At 29.6% G+C, this 20,055-nt stretch overlaps 1 protein-coding gene across 6 annotated transcripts in view; it reads right to left on the bottom strand.

Moving 5' to 3' along the window:
• Positions 1-268: 268 nt before the first annotated feature.
• LOC116429454 (uncharacterized) overlaps positions 269-20,055 on the bottom strand; it is a 70,548-nt gene continuing 50,761 nt past the window's right edge. For all 6 annotated transcript variants that reach the window (XM_031982418.2, XM_031982419.2, XM_076366375.1 and 3 more), the window contains exon 5: positions 269-17,695. In XM_031982418.2, the coding sequence (XP_031838278.1) occupies positions 17,619-17,695 (77 nt within the window). In that variant the 3' untranslated portion in view covers positions 269-17,618. The remainder of the gene's footprint in view (positions 17,696-20,055) is intronic.

Raw genomic sequence — 20,055 nt, 5'->3', positions numbered from 1 at the left:
TACTCTTCGCGTGTACTTTTCTAAAATGGTAATTTATTTGTATTTTCCTGTGGTTCTATTATATATACTATTCGAAGTGGGTAGAAATAAGTCTTGAATACAGTGGATACTTTTTCTAACTTCGCTTTATTTCTTTGGCGCGGAATGATTACTTTACGAGAAGCCATAGCCAATTCGCGTGGAAATCATACACTGAAATTCGCGATTGAATTAGGAAACTATTAGGAAACTATAAAATTCAATGAAATAAGAATGCAAATATGGCCAACTAGCATGTATATTTTTTGCATTATAGTACCCATTATACATAAATGTTATTACAATATATAAACATAAATCTTAATATCTCATTCATTAACATCTGGCAACATTGTACGATACATATTTCATACTTCAAATAATTATTATGATTCTTGGTGGTAAAATCCTGTATTCACGCCTTACATTAAGTACTTCATTACACTTGGGGTTGAGTTCCTTAATCAATAAAAATTTTCTTTAATCAAATAGTCGTGTTACATATCCATAGGGGTGTACACACTCAGAAGAACATAAAACCTTACCTACTCTAAAGTTTTGTTTTCAAACTATACGTAACAATATATTTATTTTTCCTTTAATTTTATAATACATTTCCACAAACGACGTTTCTTCACATGTCCTACGTTCTGAAGGGGCAAATGTGGTAAGGGGACACGTCCACTCGCGACGAACGTTGATACCTCGATTTCGACCGCTTTTGTTATTGGCTGATTCGCGTAAACGAAGATCGCAAATGAAACAGAACATGACAAAGTGAAATTCAAATAAGAAGTTGACGCCCATATTCATTTCCTATCGTTATATCTAATATTTTAACTCGTGATATTTTGAGTCGTCTGTGGACACGTATTTTTTCTATTACAAACATTTTTTAAAATATACAAACACTGTTCTTAATAAACACATATTCTATTTCAAGAAATTGCTATCCACTTGGGAGAAGTTTAATATTTATGTATTAGAAATTACTCTAGTTGCCTACTTCGAGCTTTACATAGCAATTTAACTTAATACTATGAATTTGTTGACATAGCGAATATTTTATCGAATTTCTATTCCTTTCCCAGAAAAAGTAATCTTTAACTTCTCCGAAGTGGATAGCAATTTCTTGAAATATAATATGCATTTATCAAGAACAGTGTTTGTATATTTTAAGATTTGCGATTGGATTGTTTTTTATTAACTCTTGAGTGTATATGCCCCTTTAAAAACAATGGTCAATATGTAATACACATATGTATGTGTTATGTACGAATTTATTCATGAATTCATTTAATCATCACTAAGTCTTTGAACCCATTTTCCGATTGATAGGTTTCATTAGAGAATGTGTAATGTGTTGCGCAAATGTACAATAATTATCGTTCCACGTTTCATTTAACTCTAACAAAAAAAATAATTGCGAGGTTATCATAATCTTCATAATTTGACGATGCTTAATTACTTCCTAAGTATGTTAATTGTATCTCAACCGTCTTAACAGAGAAACGCATTCTATCGCGACATAAAAGAATTTACACAAATAAAGAGGCTCTAGATATATTCTCAATATTTGCTAACAAACAATAATGAAATTATTTGCTTTTTACATAAAATCGTTTTGAAAACTCTCTATTTAGAAAGGAAGACGTTAGGGAGATGAGAAGCAGTGTGAAAATGAATCACGTTGCAATTAAGAATATTATAATATTATAATTGTTCCTAACCTTATCGTTCTTTTCATTAAATTCATCTCTTCTGTAACTTATCACTCACAACGCATTCTAAGCGAATACATATGTAGTAGGTATCTACGTTCACCTCTTTTCATTGCGCAAAAAACATATATCTATGCACTTCAAGTCACATCATACTTTGATTGTCGAAGAAGAAAATGATACTCTGTACATTTTATTTTGGTACAACCACAATTTTATTCTTCATTTTGGCACACATGCACGCACATACACGCATACACTGTCTTCTTATATCTGTCGCTAATCAATCGAAAGTTTATAAGTAGACTGCGGATATTTATGCCTTTATAACCAATATCCACGTGCAAAAAGCAATACAATATAATTTCCTAAAAAATGTAATGAAATATTCATTTAATTTTGGGTCCGATTCAACTATTAAGGAATTAAATAAGTTATCTTTAATACGAATTGTTGTAAATTGGCCAATGAAGCTATATATTTACCTAAACACATTTCGGTGAATTTAGGTTTCTATAAAGGAACTAATAACGACTTCTATCTTATTGTCTCAATAATCGTTTCGATAAAAATGAAGCTTAAATTCTTGCTCAGCTTCATTTATATCTGTATTTTACTGGGCATTTGCTTTCAATGCACAGAAATCCGCAATCTAATTATAATCGTTAATTCTCATACTATTATAAAGATTTGTGGTTCTATTTTCTCATAGATTTCTTGGTAACGTAGGAACAGGTCATGAAAGTTCACTGTAACTTTTGCTGCTTTCTATCTCTGCAATAATTATTTTGGCTTTCATTCAATAATAGTTTCATTGCAATTCACCGAATAAAATATTTAAAATTCTTTTCAGATAATTCTTTTTAGAAAGATGAAGAAATTATTCTGTTTCTTGCCAGTATTGTTAGAAAATATTCGCATTAAATATAAATCATAAACATTTTTTGAATAATATATTTTTCAAATGTTCCGCTAAACGAATTAATACTAACTAACTAATAGTTACGATATTCTGAGACACCTTATACAGTTGTATATACGGAGTAACCCGAATATTTAAACATTTTAATATGAAATGGAGTACAGTCAGTCATTCAACCATATAAGTACCTACAGGGTGTATCTAGTAACTGGGACAGGCTTCAATTTCGTTCTTGATGAAGTTAGAAAAAATCGTAAAAGAAGACTTTGCACTATTTGGCAAGCTTTACTATACTAAAGTACTTTTTTCATTATAACTGCATTGATACAGTTTCAAAGTGCAATTGCACATTTTTAAAAATGAAATTCTATATTTTTTATTTACATAAATAGTTTCTTTACGTTATTTTACGTAAAAAAGATTTAAGAAACAATCATTGAAAACTCAATATTTTTCGAGATATTATATTTTATTTTGAAAATTAAAACAGCAAGATAACGATACTAATATAACGATGTATTCACACAACATTAACCAATAAACAATAACTTAGCACTTCAAGAAATATCACTTTCAAACAATAACTTGGATTATTATAAAGGCCAGAAAAATACTAATACAATAATTAATCGAATACCAAAATATTTTCCTGGAATAAAGTTTAACAAATATTAGGGTTCACTTAAAATATTTCTAAATACATGACTGATAATAATGCCTGTCTTTTACTTGTTAATAAATCAATTTTCAGCAGTATACAGTATACCTATCTACAGTTCTATGACTGACTGTGTGTACAACAAACGTACTTACATATATTGCTTGTGAAACAAATGTAGTCTTCCTTTGTCAGCCATTGAAGTAACTTATTAAACAATAACTACATTAATTGCACGTAGCTGAAAAATAAATATTCTTCTGTACTAAAATATGATCTGTTGCCTATCAAGCTATAATTAATAAATATGTTATTCCGTAACATTCCAAATTCACTACATTTGTTCCACTAACAATACACGAATAACATTTTATATCTCTTCCAATCATTCGTTAGTGTACCTTAATTCTAGAGTAAAATTGATCTTCCCAATCGAGCAATAATGTATTCATTTCACAGACACGTTTGCAATTGCGACTCGTGCATACGTGTACTGTAAAGCTTTGTTTCAATAGAATGAATGCAGTTTAAGTGTACAAGAATTCAATTGAAAAATGGATGTGCTGCTCGCGAATAGAGTTCCTACGTCACTGTATTGAACACATGTTAATCCATATAGTAGCTTTGGGAACACATGCTGAATCAGAGGCGTATTATCTCTTCCTTTGTACGGGAATTCGCTCACCGGAAGAAAACTCTAGCAGTAGAGATTTCTCGCGTTAGGCCAAAGAATTTTTCTGCGCCTCCACGATTCTCTTCGAACGAGAACGTTAAGAGTGCTTTAAGAGGATTCGTGTACCTACTTGTTAAGTACATTCGTATCGTATATGCACACCGCTCGTATTAAGCGGCACTGCATGGAATATGAAGTAAAAGTTCTCCTTCCAAGTGGGAAAGCTGCTGACAACATCCGAGTAACATGTTTCGTGTTACCTAAATTTTAACACGTTCACGGCCAGCCTTTGTTTAAGTAGCAATCTTCGCAGTCACAATATTTTATTAAATGCCACGTATCGTTTTTGTAAAATGAAAATAAAATTCAAAATCAAGATCTTGTCAACATTTTGCAGGTTGCACTATGAGTTACGGTGTAAATAAAAACGCACGTGAAAGTAACTTAATTCCTTTCGTGCAAGATAGAAATGTTAAGTGTCACAGATATGTGACGCTAGTCACGAAGGTGTTAAATTTCTTTCTAGAAATGTGTCTATGTGTATACATTTATTGTATTTTTAATATATTTAGACTCAGAAACAGTATATTAACCCTTGTCCAAATAATTTCGAATTATTTTACACCCTTGTATTGAATGCATTCAAAAATCTGTGAAATATCGAAAGAATTGTGCCAGAGATTATTAGCTTCCTCAGTTTATTAGTGTATTATTAGTTATATTAGTTTTTAAATAATATTCTTTGGAAGTTATAAAACTCAAAATCGAGAAAATAGCTTCTAAGTTTGATGTAAGTACTTTTGAAAATTTATATAAATAGCTTCGCTTTTACAATATTGTAGACTTTGTATGTTTTTGGTACATACATTATGCGAGACATTTCTGTATGTTAATAACAAAAAATGTCATTAATATTTCATAAAAAAATAACGAATATTTATTGAAAAAATATTCTTGAGTGCAAAGGGTTAATATCTAAATAAAGTAGTAAGTTCGTATATAAAACGTCATTGGGTTTAACAGTAAATCAGTTCATAATCAACAATTTCATGTGTAAAAACTATTTATAAATATAAAATTACATTAATAGAGAGCAGAATAACAAAGGAACTGGTTTCGTAACGAGAATTTACAAACTCATAGATCATGCATCAGCTTCAACAATATAAGAATCAGTAATTTTCGATGAAAGAAAGTCTTTAACCGTGGTGAAGAAGAAGTCGATAATGTTGACCCGATTGAGAAAACAAGTTCTTCGAAGCGGCAAGAAAATAACTCCGACTATAATGACTCTTGTGGTAGACTAAACACAAAGAAAATTATTTCTTTTTACGCAGTAGTTTCTAATCAAGTTTGACATCATTCTTTTGACAAATGCTGAATTTTTTCAGTGAATATTCCCACAATCATCTGAATTCTTCAAAGGTGAAGTTATAACATTCTACCATTATTATTGCGATATGAATTTTACATCTGATTTACTTGATTCTAAGTTACATGTCAAACCAACATGCGATAAAATCGAATAATATTTTATAAACGTATTATGTACAAATGCAAAAAAGTTCATTTATCAATGTTAGACATATCATTGTCTGTTCTACATTCTGAATATTTTTAGCTAATTCGGTTAACAATTTGAAGATTAATACACTTGACATAGTTCAAAGAATTTGTTTATTTCAGTTCAAGACAAACACGACTCTTAACAAAACAATAAGTTTACTATTTATTTTCAATTTGTGTAAATTAATGTATAATCATTTATATTTGCATATCAATTTTATGAATTTCATATAATTATAACATAGATAAATATATTGAACAAAACAAATTACAAATTTTAATAAAGGTCTAATAAATTGTTCATCTTTTTTGTAGTTGGATAGAGTCCTTAATGAAAATTATAACCATTTAATAATTAATGTAAATTTTTGGAATTTATTAATCAAGCGAGAATAATTTTGTCCTTCTCGTCGTCTTTTAATTGTAAATGATATTAATGTTGCCCAAATTAGCCCGTCTTACGTATAATCAAACAACTTTACTTTGACATGTAATGTATGTTCAGATAACACGAAACGTGTTGAAGATATTGTTTGTAGCAGTATATTTGTAAAATGGATTAGACGTATAAGAAATTTGATGTGTACTTAACACAGTATATTATGAGAATCATATATTATAGTTTATACATATTCGACAGAATTGGATAAATCAGGAAAATAAATCTATATCGAACGTAATTAAGGAATAAAAAAGAAATTCCTACGTCAACATTGAATTTACAATTACTATATTGTATGTATAAATATTAATGATTGTTTGATTAGAAACTAAACATTTATTCGATCTATACAATTGTATATAATAAAATTATGAAATATCATATTATGAAATTAGATCAAACAGTACATATATTAAATACGATAAATAATATTATGAAATTATGTATTGTAAATGTCTGATGAAAAATGTAAAGTAAATTGGTCCTTCAATTGAATCTCTTTAATTTAATTTAATTTAACTTAATTTAATTTAATTGTTAGATTTTATATTACTTGTTTCTAGTAGTTTTCTAAGACATTTTCAACAAGTAATATATTAAATATTTTTGTTCAGAATGGAATTTTGTTCTAATAGGAAAATGATCTCATTATCCATTCCATAGTGTAATTCCAACACTACAATAGAAAAAGAAAATTTAGATTTTATAGAAAGTATACAAAGAGCTATGGTGTCTCAATGACTAACGATAAGTTTAGTGTAATTTGTCTAAAAGTATTAACAAACTGTATATAATTATGGTCATACTTTGTACGTAGCTATAAGTAGGTATACGTGATTTTATAAAAAATATCAGAACCTGTAACACGAGATTGAAATATGTCACATTTTCAAACTCTGCTGCTTTAGATTATATCACTTGTGTTTCCTGCATGTACGCTGCTATTAGAAAATATTTGGTTACTTATACTAATCGTAATTAAAAGAAAAATAAAGTACTGCGGTACTTATATTATTTTATAGCTGTTCATTTATTTTATAATGGTTAATTTCATTTTAACACGTTCGCGACCATGCGTCATACGTGTAAAATGCTGTGTTAGGTTTATTTATTATGTTTTAAATGTGTCAAAATTATATGATTGACATCATGTGAAACGATTACAAAGAACCCACGGTCCACAGTAAGGATATTTCAAATTTGATCGTGGTCGCGAGCGTGTTAACTTATAACAATTTAACATATTGTTGACCGGAAATTTTATACAAAAACTATCTCATTATTATCGATTACCATTCCGTAATTAAATTTGAATAGAAGACAATCTAAATAAATTTTAATATACTTTATTTATACATAATGAATTGGAATGAATTTTTGGACATATCTTTTAGATAACTTTGAATATTTCGTCATTGCAGTATTCTATATTGCCCTGCGTTTCAAAAATTGAAATGGCTAATGCAAGTGCACACACGAGTTAACTCGTGATCGGTCAACAACGTTTGGGCGTGAAATACGAGTTAACTTGTAACCGGTCAACAATGCGTGAAACATGAGCTCCTATCATCTTGATAAAAAGAGCAAATCACTGCTCATCAAATGAATAATCAAATACATCTTAACAGCAACGCATGTGCTGAATGATAGGTCTACATCGTAGGTAAATATTTGACAAACGTCACACTTATCAATCGGGTAGCTGGTATATTTAGAACAATTATGTCCAACTTGTTACGTAAGAATCACGTTCTTTAATACTGCATTTGAAAGCCCGAAATAATCGAGTAACGGTCGTTACTTTTACTGTCTAGTATTACTAGAACTACGATACCGGCCAAAATGACGGATTTTAGTTTTCTTTGTAATTGTTGATATTTCAAAGGTATTCAATATCCGAAATGATTTTGAAAATAAATAGTTTCATTTACATTTTGTGACGAATATCTGAAGAAATCGAAAAGAATGTATTGTTAGCATCTTTATAAGGATTACATATCAAACCCAATAAATTATCGGTAGTTCTAGTGTTAATTTATAATAACTTTCCCCAAGTATGGTCCCCTGTATTTTTTATTTCTTAACACAATGAGGATTGTAACACGAACGATGATTTCATAATGTTAAATCAAGAAAAGTGAAACTAACGCTTAAATTGGAACATGTTAATTCGAAAATGATGTGAGACAATATAATTAATATGAAAGTATATTGATTTTACTTTCTTCGGAATGAACTGTAAGGAAATATGGAGCAACAAATAACTTTTTTATCTTAATACTTTTGTGAGCTGTTGCGAAACATTGAAATTTGAATGTTCACTCAGATTGTATAAAGTTTACATTGAAGAACAGTTAATGGACACTATTTTACCATAAATTTGAAAAAATATGTTTCTCATTTCGAAGTTCGGATGTTTTTTATTAAATCACGTATATATCAACGATTGTTATTACTATCCATATAATAGTTACCGTCTTTCTAATAAAGTGCAACAGGTTCTTCGAGTTTTCAATAGAGATCGAGTAGATTAAACCTTTCTTTTATCAGGCTAATGAATTTCTGCAGTTTCGAGATGTAAATTTAACCTTACAGGATAGTTTAAGGTAAGTCGTCGTGCAAGGACCGACGGTGGATTGTGCGACGCAAATACGTTACAAAAGCTTCACTAATTCCTCGTGAGTTGGCCATTGTGTTTACACGGCTTGCGTTACTATTCAAAGAAGGCTGCGTAAATTGTACATGTTCTCTATTCAACAGAATTGTTCGTAGTAAAAGACAGATAGAGAAAGTTTACATTCAGAGACCGTATTAAGAAATGCGAATTTTCAATTTCATTATAAGAATGAAAAATACAATTTCCTATTCATTGATTTATATTAACAGTCGTATGCAATTAAAAATTGTATGGTATTATCAAGAGACTGGGAATATTTTTTATATTTCTTACATGCTACAAAATAAACTTTTATTCGATACAGATCTTCGAAATTTTATCATTAAGACGTGGAATTTACCGAAACATCCACAGTCTAATTTTAGGTGCTTAAAACTGTACACCTTAATTACTTAATACTTTGCTTACAGATCCTTTTTAATTATGCAGTTTAAAAAAGACAAATATTTGTTGAATTAAGTTGATTATCTTCCCATTTCAATTTAGAACGTTCGACTTTAATATTTTTTCCATTAATTTAAACAACTGGTTTTCCGATATCGAAAATTATCGACGAATGATTGTTTTGTAAATTTTGCCGTGAAAGTTCGATGATTTTGTATTTGTTTGAAAGAATATGATTAGATTTCTTGAAATTTCACGTACAAAATAAGCCTTGTATTAGGACAGAGTCTTTAAAGTTAACGTCGTAAAGAGCTGTTAATGATTTGATGTGCCCCATTTCAGATAAACGAGCTACGCTCTGCACTGCTGAAGTCGGCTGTCTATTCCACTCGTACCCCATATTACCTCCAGTGTGGTCTAAAATCAATATCGACAGGTACCGTACCCGTCTCAATGGTTTCATTTATACCAACAGAAGTATTTCTGTAAGATTATCCAATATTAACTGTTTCTGAAGATTTGCTCTAGGTTCATCTTTTAAGAACAAGAGAAATAACGTTTCTTCTCTCGTCCGTAACCCAAATTAATAGATCATTAAGGTAATAATAGTAATTCATATAATAATTACGTTAACATCATTCCAAGATGCCAATTCAAAATGAATCTTCTTTTTTTATTTTTACACTACTATTTAACTAATGTCTGCAGCACTACTTCTACTACTGTGCACATCTGTTAAATTGAATGTTCGTATAAAATGAATTCAAAAACATTTTTGAAACTCACCGTAACAGCAGGATCCATTGATGTTGATGCGCTGTCACGTTGTTGTCTGAATTGTCATTACTAATACGCAATTAGATATAAAATAATCAGCTGATAAGGTTTCAGTTTGTTCAATAATGTTCTCTAATTGAATTTCTCTCGATAAATGTTACAACGAACCCCTTTGCTGAAAGATTAGAAATGATTTCTTTATTTTTAACTACACTTGCTGCTTTAGCTCCTTACCCTATTATTTCTTTCCCAATTTCGCTTAACAAAGACATTTTCTTGTACATAATTCATGAAGAAAAATAGGAAAATCTTGCACTTATTCCATGTCCACGTTTACTCAAAAGTATCACAATTAATAACAGAAAAATAACATTCAATTTGGACTGGAAAGAATTAAACGAAAGAATATACGTACATAAATTTGATCACATTATTATAACAAAAACAATATCAAAATGTCGCAGAAACCAAACGTCACATAAATGTTTAATATTTGAAAATAATACTGACGAAGGAAAATGACTTAAAAATTAACGGAGTTTCACCAAGATGTTCATTAAACTAATATTTTAAAGATTTCAAGCAAAAAATCTGAATCAAAGCATCATTTTACAGTACACAGTAATCTGGATGTAAACCGTATCTACATTCATAAGAAGCAAATTGAAAACAATTTTCTGCAGGTGTAAATGAAACCATTGAGAGGGGAACAATACCTGTCGATATTGTTTTTAGATTGCATTAGAGGTCAACCGGCCATAATAGTGGAGCGCACGGTTCGTTTACCTGAAATGGAGCGCAGTGGATCTCTAACAACTCATTACGACGTTCGTTTTAAAGACTTCATCCTGAAGAGAATTCATTTGAAAATCAAATTTCAAAGAACATAGTTGTCCCTTTCTTTTAATTTAAATACATTCGACTTTAAAAGTAAACTTACAGAAGAAGAATTTATTTAAACTTTTAAATATTACAAACTTAACTTTATTAACTAGTTTTCAGGATAAAAATTTACAAGTACAGAATGTTTTTATGAAAACAAGCTGATAGTGTGAAATTTAAAGGTCCATATTTTAAAAACAAATTCGAAATCAATGAAATTAAGGTCTAATCTCCTAATTTCAAATGTTACGAAATTCACCTTTCCCGATTTGCTTCCGTTAACTTTGTTTATTAATACGCGCTTTGTTTCGGACTTATTGTCAACGATTATTGTTTCTTTTCAGTAACCTTTTGACACTTGAATCGCCAAGTCCTTTATTCAAAATATTTTTCTGGTTCAACATCAAATTTAATTTTCTTTTAATTTGTTTTAATTTTATTTGTCACGCCACGACACTCTGCGTATTGTTTAATAATGTATTACTGCATTGTACTGTTGTTGTTTCTGTACACCATTGTAGCTATTTCTCAATGACTTCTGTCACTTTTTTATAATGGTGAAATACTACATAATTCGCATTCTTCGATACTTAATTTTTTTTCTCGTTATCTCCCATATAATTTACAGTTTGTTTTGTTCACGAAACATTCGGTAAATTGCTTTAGCACTTTGTTGACTTAGTAGTTAGCGTCATTTTTATTTTTTTTTGTTCTGATAACAATATAGGAAAATAATGAAATATTTAACTAAAACAGTAAACATAAAGGGGTCAAGTATTTTCTGAATTATTAAAATTTTCCTAATCCGCATAAATTTTAACGACTAAAAATTTGATCAGTGTCCAAAATATTTTACCAAATATTAAAGTATATGATTTTAGATAACATTTACGTGTTTCTGTTTTATTGATTGTGTCTAATAGAAATATGAATTTCACGTGAAAAGTGAATAAGGTACATATTTTCAAGGAAAGAAGAAACTCCTTAAAAACTGATTGATTCGCAGATTATCGTATTAACACCTTCACGCCGGCGTTGCAATTTACGTTCTTTCCCATCTGACAGCGAAATTCTTAGAATTCTTGGAAATATTGAATTTTTTCTATTTACCAAACCAGTTTGACGAACTCCATATTTGATGGTACACGCTGATGTGTCATGGAAATGTGAGCCATCAATAGTACAGGCCGTCTAATGTGATATCGTCAAAACAAAGGGAAAGCAATTTTTTCTTAAGAAACTATGTATAATACATAATAATATTGGAATTGTTAATAGTTTCATTGAAAGGAGTTCAATCACACCGGCGTGAACGTGTTAAGAACTTTCTTTAGTTTGAAAAAACCTCGCGACAGAAGGTTATGGTTTCGTTTTCTTCAATTGTATGAAACGAAAGGTAATATCTCTAAAGGACGGCCATCTTCAGAGTAATAAGAGGAATAGAGTATCAGCGTAATCGATAATTCGGCGCAAAAGACAAGAATTGACGAGATAGAAATTGGTTGAGCGTCGATGGATAAAATGATTTATTCATCATACTGCGATGACTACGTACCATGACTAATACTGATAAATTATACATTATTAACGCCGAGTGATGCGTGTTCAGAATTTCTTCGAATATTACAAAGTTTATAGCAATTTTACTCTAACAAATATTATTCATTATTATTCGCTCATATTTTCTTATAATACCTTTACCTCGTTCATCTTATACATTAAATTGCATACGTATTATAACATTATCCTCTTTATTAATATCGTTTGAATTCTCATCAATGAATAGTTTATTACAAAGAAATTATTTGATTTGCTCTGTATACAAGCAAAACGAATCATTCTTACGTATTCCGAAATAATGATGAATACTTTAACATTTTGGAATTGAGCGAACCTTTAATCTTTATTATTAAGTATATTAATTCTAAAAAAGATAGATTTTTATCAACCTAAGGCAAAAGTTATTTTATTGTTTTAGGTCAAGCATTCTCCAACGATTTCCTTTCATTCAACGATACAATAATTGTTCAATCGTTTCGTCTGTCGAAAATTATTCACTCATGCTAAAACTACTTACAAGGGACCGTCACTAATAAGTAACAACCATCGACTTACAATCGCAACTTCGCACAGAGGTAGAGCACTGAAAATTATTAGACACGTATCGTCCATAACGAAGGGCCAAAAGCGTCTTTTAAATTACGTAGCGGAAAAACTTATTTGATTGAAGATCTTAAGACCTATTGCAGCTGGATAAAAAAAGTGAAGTTGCAGGACCATGTGCTTTTAGATTCATCGGTCAGAATAGTCTTCAAAAAGATCCGTTTGCATGGCAAAAGTATGACGTAAAGAATTAAAATACATATATTTTTTTAACAAATGGACTTTTATGAAAACAATTAGAATCGACGAATCTTTGTTCAAAAACAAATAGTCGTGTAGTATTCTGAATAGTTTTTAGAAAATATCCAAGTAATTTTCAATTAATATTTTCATACCAAACACATTATGTTAAGAACTTACTACTTAAAGTTTTATAACATAGTAATGGAAAACTAATGTATTATATTCCAGCTACTAAAAATACAAATTTCGAATAATCTTCAATTGTTGTTTTTCAATTACTTAGTGGCGTTTTTTAAATGAGAAATACATCTGCAATCAAATAAATTTTTGTTGACATAATACAAGTGTATGCTACAGTGTTAAAGAAATCATGAAAATTGCTTATCGAACGGTAATTTCAATTATCGTGTGCGTACATATGTTCTTACAGGTATAGAAAATATACTATATTTTCGATTTAGTTGGTCAAGCCAGATTCAATTAGCCAAAATAAATTAATTTGACTGATTAATTGTAGGCAAGCGTTGAACGCAAAGGTAAACACTATAAATAATAATTGGGTTTTGTATTTATAGTTTATGGTACATATTTCATAATGATTATTTTGAAACTTTAAAACTAATATGAACTACGGAAAAAAATGATTATAACATTGAAGGAGTATTTTAATTACAACATTATAATGTTCAATTTAAATATTAAGAAACTAGTAATTATTACTAATTGACTGATTAATAAATCAATTTAATAAGCGACTGTGGACTTTATGCATTCACAATATTTACAATGTTTAAAACACAACAAAATAAACGATTTTATTAAAATTTAAAAACACTTTAATATCCATTTAATACTAACTTTGTAAACTAATTCAGAAAAACTTATGATTGCATAAAAATCGGCAGCCCAGTCATTGTAATAAGAAATTTTGAGTAATTTGGGGTGGTTTATGACTAAATATAACATAGAACGTTCGCCGACCGAATTATATATAATACCGAGAAAGCAATAAAACATTTGGAGCATCATGTCAGGATTTAAAAATATTTAAATATCTTAGGCCAATTGAAACAAAATCTTTCCTTCTAGAATACAAGTTATAAATACATGTATATTAATTCATGCTACAAATCATCCGAGCATTTTTCTTGAGGACACATATGTACGTTTCAAAATAATGAAACATTCATTCGTCTCTCATACAAATAAGGATTCACAGTTTAGTAGAAAGAAGTATTATAGTCAGATAATGGAAGTCCTACTCCATATTCTTCAAACAGCACATGAAACAACACTCCTTGAAACAAGTCGACTCTTTTATTTATGAATGTTACTCCTATGGGGCAGAAAGGATGATCAAAGGATTAATTACATTTCATAGTAAAACAAAATTCTATTTTATCGAAATTAAAATAAACTCTAATTAAAAAGAACACTATTGTTTCCGTATTAATTTAGTTGTTGGAAGATACATACTACAGTACAGTACATTTTAAAAATATACCAATTCCCTAACATTTAAATGCTTTGACCAATCAAAAGTCATTGTACATATTATACATTGTATACTAAATATTCCAGCTGGAGGAAGCTATAATTTCTTACGTTTCAATTTTACCTTCGTTTGAACGACTTTGAGAATTTGATTTTCAAGTGATTCATAAGTGTACCAAGTTCGATCATTCTTGTTAAACTTTTAATATCAGAATAGGTTTATTTCATTATTTTGTTACGTTTATTAACGTATATAAAAAGCGTAATATTCCAAAATATTTATGACAGTGATATATTCTTACATGTTGCAATTCATCAAACTACCGTCTCAAGATCTTTTTATTTTTAACAATGTAATCAATCTCTACGAAGGAATATAACGATACGTTTCAGCACAACGTTAATGGTTCTTCAGTAGAGCAACTGCAGTCAAAGGGTTAATATAAAAGTGTCAGGTGCAGAACAATGATATGAAGGAGAGAAAATTGTGATCGAAATATTCCACGTGGAAAGTGGAATCTAAGGGTACACGCGAAGAAATTTCATCGGTCGAGAGGTGTTATTATCAAATATCATAAAAAAGAATAATAATATAATGAAAAAAAAGCATGCAGGATGAACAAAGAAGGAACATAAATTGATATGAATAATCTCTAATCCAGTAAAGTTTACAAGCACTGTTAAAGTAAGGCGTAAAACAAATAGTTGAAAAGGTACCATTTATAAACGATCGAAATTGTTGCTGGCACTGAAGCAGATAAATTTGTAGGGAGAACTATATAAGTATGTCACACTAAAATGTAAAAAACTGTTTTATTTGTACGTCACAAATCTTTTTACTTCTGCATTTAACACATTTTTCATTTTCATAAAGAAAATAAGATTTTAGATCTTATTAATATATGACTTACTTAATTAACACACTGTATGTGGGAAACGTACTAATATTGTACATTTTTCGTGTACCATTGAGTATTAGTAAATAAGTATTATTTATTTCATTAACACTTTATATTGGAAGTAAATATAAAAATTGAAACGATTTTTATTTGCAATTAAAGATCCCGACAACACATTGAATAATAAATAAACGAGTTGATTATAATTAGTATAGATTGAAATAAGCAGAAAATTGGTTTTTTTCGAAAATTTTTGACAAAGGTTTGGTAATAATTTCAACTTGTTTCTCAAATAACGAAAAATAAAAATACATTTATTGTACATATATTCCTAAACTTTATTTGTTATTTTTTTTTAACTGAAATTTATGAGTGAATATCATATTTAGGTAAAATAATACAAAACTGTCAGTAATTTGTAAAGAAATAGTATAACCATTAGGCTGATCGTACATTCTTCAGATCTGAATCTTATTAAGTATTTGAACGTGGGATCGTACGCATGAAAATATACTAAATTTTCTTATTACAAGCAGAAAAGAATTTCGCAGATCATTCGAAATTGTGGAACCCTTTAAAATGATAGAACAATTCAAGTATGATTATAAATTGATATACTTATGAAACACTATTCATATATTATTCTTTCAACTTTGTTCTCGTTAAACTATTACAACTAATTACACAAATTTACTTATCTCCTACGAGAATTCCAAAAAAATAAAATTGTAGTAAAATTTCTCATTAGAATTCTATAATATTCAATATTCAGTGGGTTGGTATATTTTTGAAACATACTATATAACCGAAGAAAATGTTTCAATCGCGATGCTACTCATCTTAATGTACAAAATCTTACATATGTGTATGTATATGCGCGTCTCTCTAGTTCGACACTAGAATAACATAACTTTACAACCGACGCCTCTTCATTCAACTTCTGACACTTTATATTTTACAAACAACCAACAACAGCAATTATAATGACTATTTCTCTAACGGTCAATGCTCGATGCTAAATACATAGTTCGTTTACAGGATTCCATGTGTGGTCGTGTAACAATAACTGAAATCATATAAACATCTCCTTACAAATAAAAAAAAAATAACAAAATAATGTATTCCGTTAGCAACAATCGTTCACATGAATTGTCTCTTAAACTGGAAGACTTCCGTGAAATAAATTATATCCGCGTTATGCGTACCAGTTGTCACAGTCAAAACTTTAATCAAATGATCAATAACATTGGCATTGAGAGTGAAAATATATTTTTACCTGATTTTCGGGTCTAATTAGAAAAATTTGATAAACCTCGATACACTACTTTTGCTTGAAATTGTCTTTTCCAGTAGCTCAAGCACGTCAATGGAATAATTTTCGTAACGATTATTTGTATTCCCGTGGAATGAAATCGGAATCACTTTATTGCAAAAATATCAACATTTCGATCTTCCTTCCAACAAGTATTCGCGTAGAATTCCACGCGCACCTTTTCGGATATCTCCTTTCGGTTGACTCGTGGAGTACGTTCTGTGAAAAAATTCAATTGCGTACCTAATCGCGTATCAACTCAGTACACGATACAATATAATATTATTTCCTACTACATCGTCGTAACAAATTTCATATAATCTTTGCCTCGTTGCTGTAACATCGACAACGAGCTGACTCGAAGCGACGTGTAATTGTCGCGTGTAACTTTACACGTGCAACTTTTATTCTTTTAACGTTCCCCTTTTCCTTGCGAACATGTTCCTCGAACTGATCCAATGAAGAAAATGAACTTACACGTTTTTCGTGAATATTGGGGATTAAAAAATGTCGCAGTACTGATTCTATCTTGTTGCAGACTCTAATTAGAAGTTTGTGTAATGGCGGAAGCGACAAATTGACCGTGTACGTAGCACTAACACGAACAAATTAAACTTGCTATCTCCGTGGTTGTATCTAAAATGTCTGAAACGCAACTACTGCCGTACTTCGACGCCGCTTTTGCAAAACGATCGTCAGTTCCGACACTCCGGAACGAAGTTGTCCTCGTCGTGATCCTTTTCTGTTTGTCATTCTTCTCCGACTTCACCTCCTTTCTTCTTCCTTCTTCGGATAAACTTTCATCTAAATGCAAAAGATGCTATTTTTTTGCCTCGGGACGCCTTCCTTATGAAGGTACCGTTGTGTTCTCGGATGAGAAGTCTCTGTTGAGAGAATTCAACAGTTCCTCGTTTTCCTTGCGCACTGAAAGAATAAATATATGTTAATGGCTGTTAATTACAGTGAAATGTTTATAAATTTCGAATGTGTTTCTCTTTATGGGAAACATGAAGTCAAATGTGAATAATTTGAATGATTTAAATAATTAATTGAATTATTTATATATAATGAATGTATAAAATTGTTCAATTATAATGAAATATAATGAAATATAATGAAATGTTTTAATATATGTAATATAATAAATATATTTTAACCCTTTAAAAGTGTTGTAGTTCGTTTAAAAGAACAGTGTGAGTTATAGGATATTTTATGCGCATCGGCGAGAAACAATTACAAAATTGTGTTGCAATTTTAAAGAACAACAATATGGTTTTAATTCTTCACGAAAAGACGAATTATAAAATGTAAAATAAAATGTTAGTAAATATAACTGTGAGAAAGTTTATATTCGAAAAACTAACAAGTTAAAAAATTCATCGAATATCGAAATATAATTAACTACCATGTGTATCTGTTGCTGACCATTTCTACTTGCAGCGAACATTGATAGTATCATCATAACAGATACCACAGTATCACGTATAAATCTTACTTCTCCTTTGTAGTATCATTTTTATTAAAATACTACTGTCAATCAAATATGTGTAGAGTTTTTGTAATTTGATTTAAATCCCTACTGTATGTATTTATGATAAAATAATTATAAACAATGCTTATACTTCATACATATTTTATTTGAACGTCTTTCACGTTTAAATTATTTTGTTAAACTCCGACATCGTCAGTTTTTGACAACGTGAACAAAAACAGTGATGCCTAAATTAATACGATAAGCAATTTGTACTTAATCATTTATGTCAAATTCAGTTTTATTAAAAATGAAGTTCTATAAGTGAACAGAAATTTTACATGTAGATTTGTTTCTCTCTAGTTTTACCAATATTCCATTTGCTATCGTTTGTGGTATCCTTAACTCGATTATTAGGTCGAATAATCTTTAAACATGGACTGTAAGTTCATAAGTTCGGATAAGTTGCTGATATAATTACCGGAAAATTCTGATAAAGATATGATACTGATTGTTCTGATGTCTGAGATCAGACCACCATTTTTTTATATCTGAAAATGATTATAACTATAATAACAAATTTATTAAATGAACTATATACACATGTTTATGTACATATGTTTATGAAGATATTTTACACTCAATTAAGTAATTAAAACTAAACTTTCCTCCATAAAATTCTTTGCCTCTTTTTCGTAAAGCTCAACATCTTTTGCAAAACTTAATGAGACAATAAAAATTTCATATTATAAGGAATTCATGAACTTGTTGTTAAAGAAATGATAGGAAGAAGGTATATAAAAAATATGTATCAGATTACCAGAAAAGTTCATGATCTTTAGATGTACAGAACTATGACACAAGCTTCAATTTATTTTAATTACTTGTTAGAAAAATGAGGATGACTTTTAATTATAGAAAGACAAGATTATTTTTAATTAATCATTGATAAAAGTTAACATTTGAATATATTGAATTAAAGGTAATTGAAATATACTAAATTCACTTGTTTATGTATCCCCAAAACTGCATTTTTCCACTAACCCAATAATCTCCAACACCCTTCACCATGGACAACATTGCCATAATTTATATCTTCAGCTAAATTCATTTGAAACATGTATAAAAAGTAAACTTCAATGATATTCTTGTAAACAACTCATTTGGATAGAATAATTGAAGAAATTACTATTTACACCCACTTAAAGTTGAGAATTAAAAATGAATTTAAATAAAAGTTATTCAAAATATAAAATTTGTTTAAATTCATTTTTAACGTATATTTACAGTCGTTTGATTAGCACTATTATTTTAAAATCGTTAATTACGTGGCGCTCGATGTTCAGCAAGTTCCTTAGAACCTATAGCAGGTCTCAGGAAAGTACTTTGGGTTAAAGTAACCACCACCGCAAGAACCGACGCAGCCAGAAGGAAAAGAAACGTTCCCAGGATGATCATAGTGATTCTTCGATGTCGCATTGCCTGCTCCAAATTCTGAGCATCCTCCATAATCTCTCGTACTTCTTTTATTTCGTCCTTTACAGGTCGAACGGAATCCTTTCTACGAGCATTGCTTGCTCTTCGTGACTTTGTTGCTCTGACCGCGCTATTCCTTCTACCGTCGCCTGAGGATTATCAGTTTTTTATCTTTTAGTTTATAGTTCGCTTTATCCCCCCATAAACATTATTTTGAAGAGAAACAATAGAGTTTCTTCTTCATGAGAATGTTTATAGTTTTATTTAAATGTACTCGTATAAAACTGAAATAATCATATTTCCAAAACTTAATATGGGATAAATGTAAAATTTAAGA

This window comes from Nomia melanderi, chromosome 3, assembly GCF_051020985.1.
Source record: "Nomia melanderi isolate GNS246 chromosome 3, iyNomMela1, whole genome shotgun sequence".
NCBI lineage: Eukaryota > Metazoa > Arthropoda > Insecta > Hymenoptera > Halictidae > Nomia > Nomia melanderi.
This window is presented reverse-complemented; position numbering and strand designations above follow the sequence as displayed.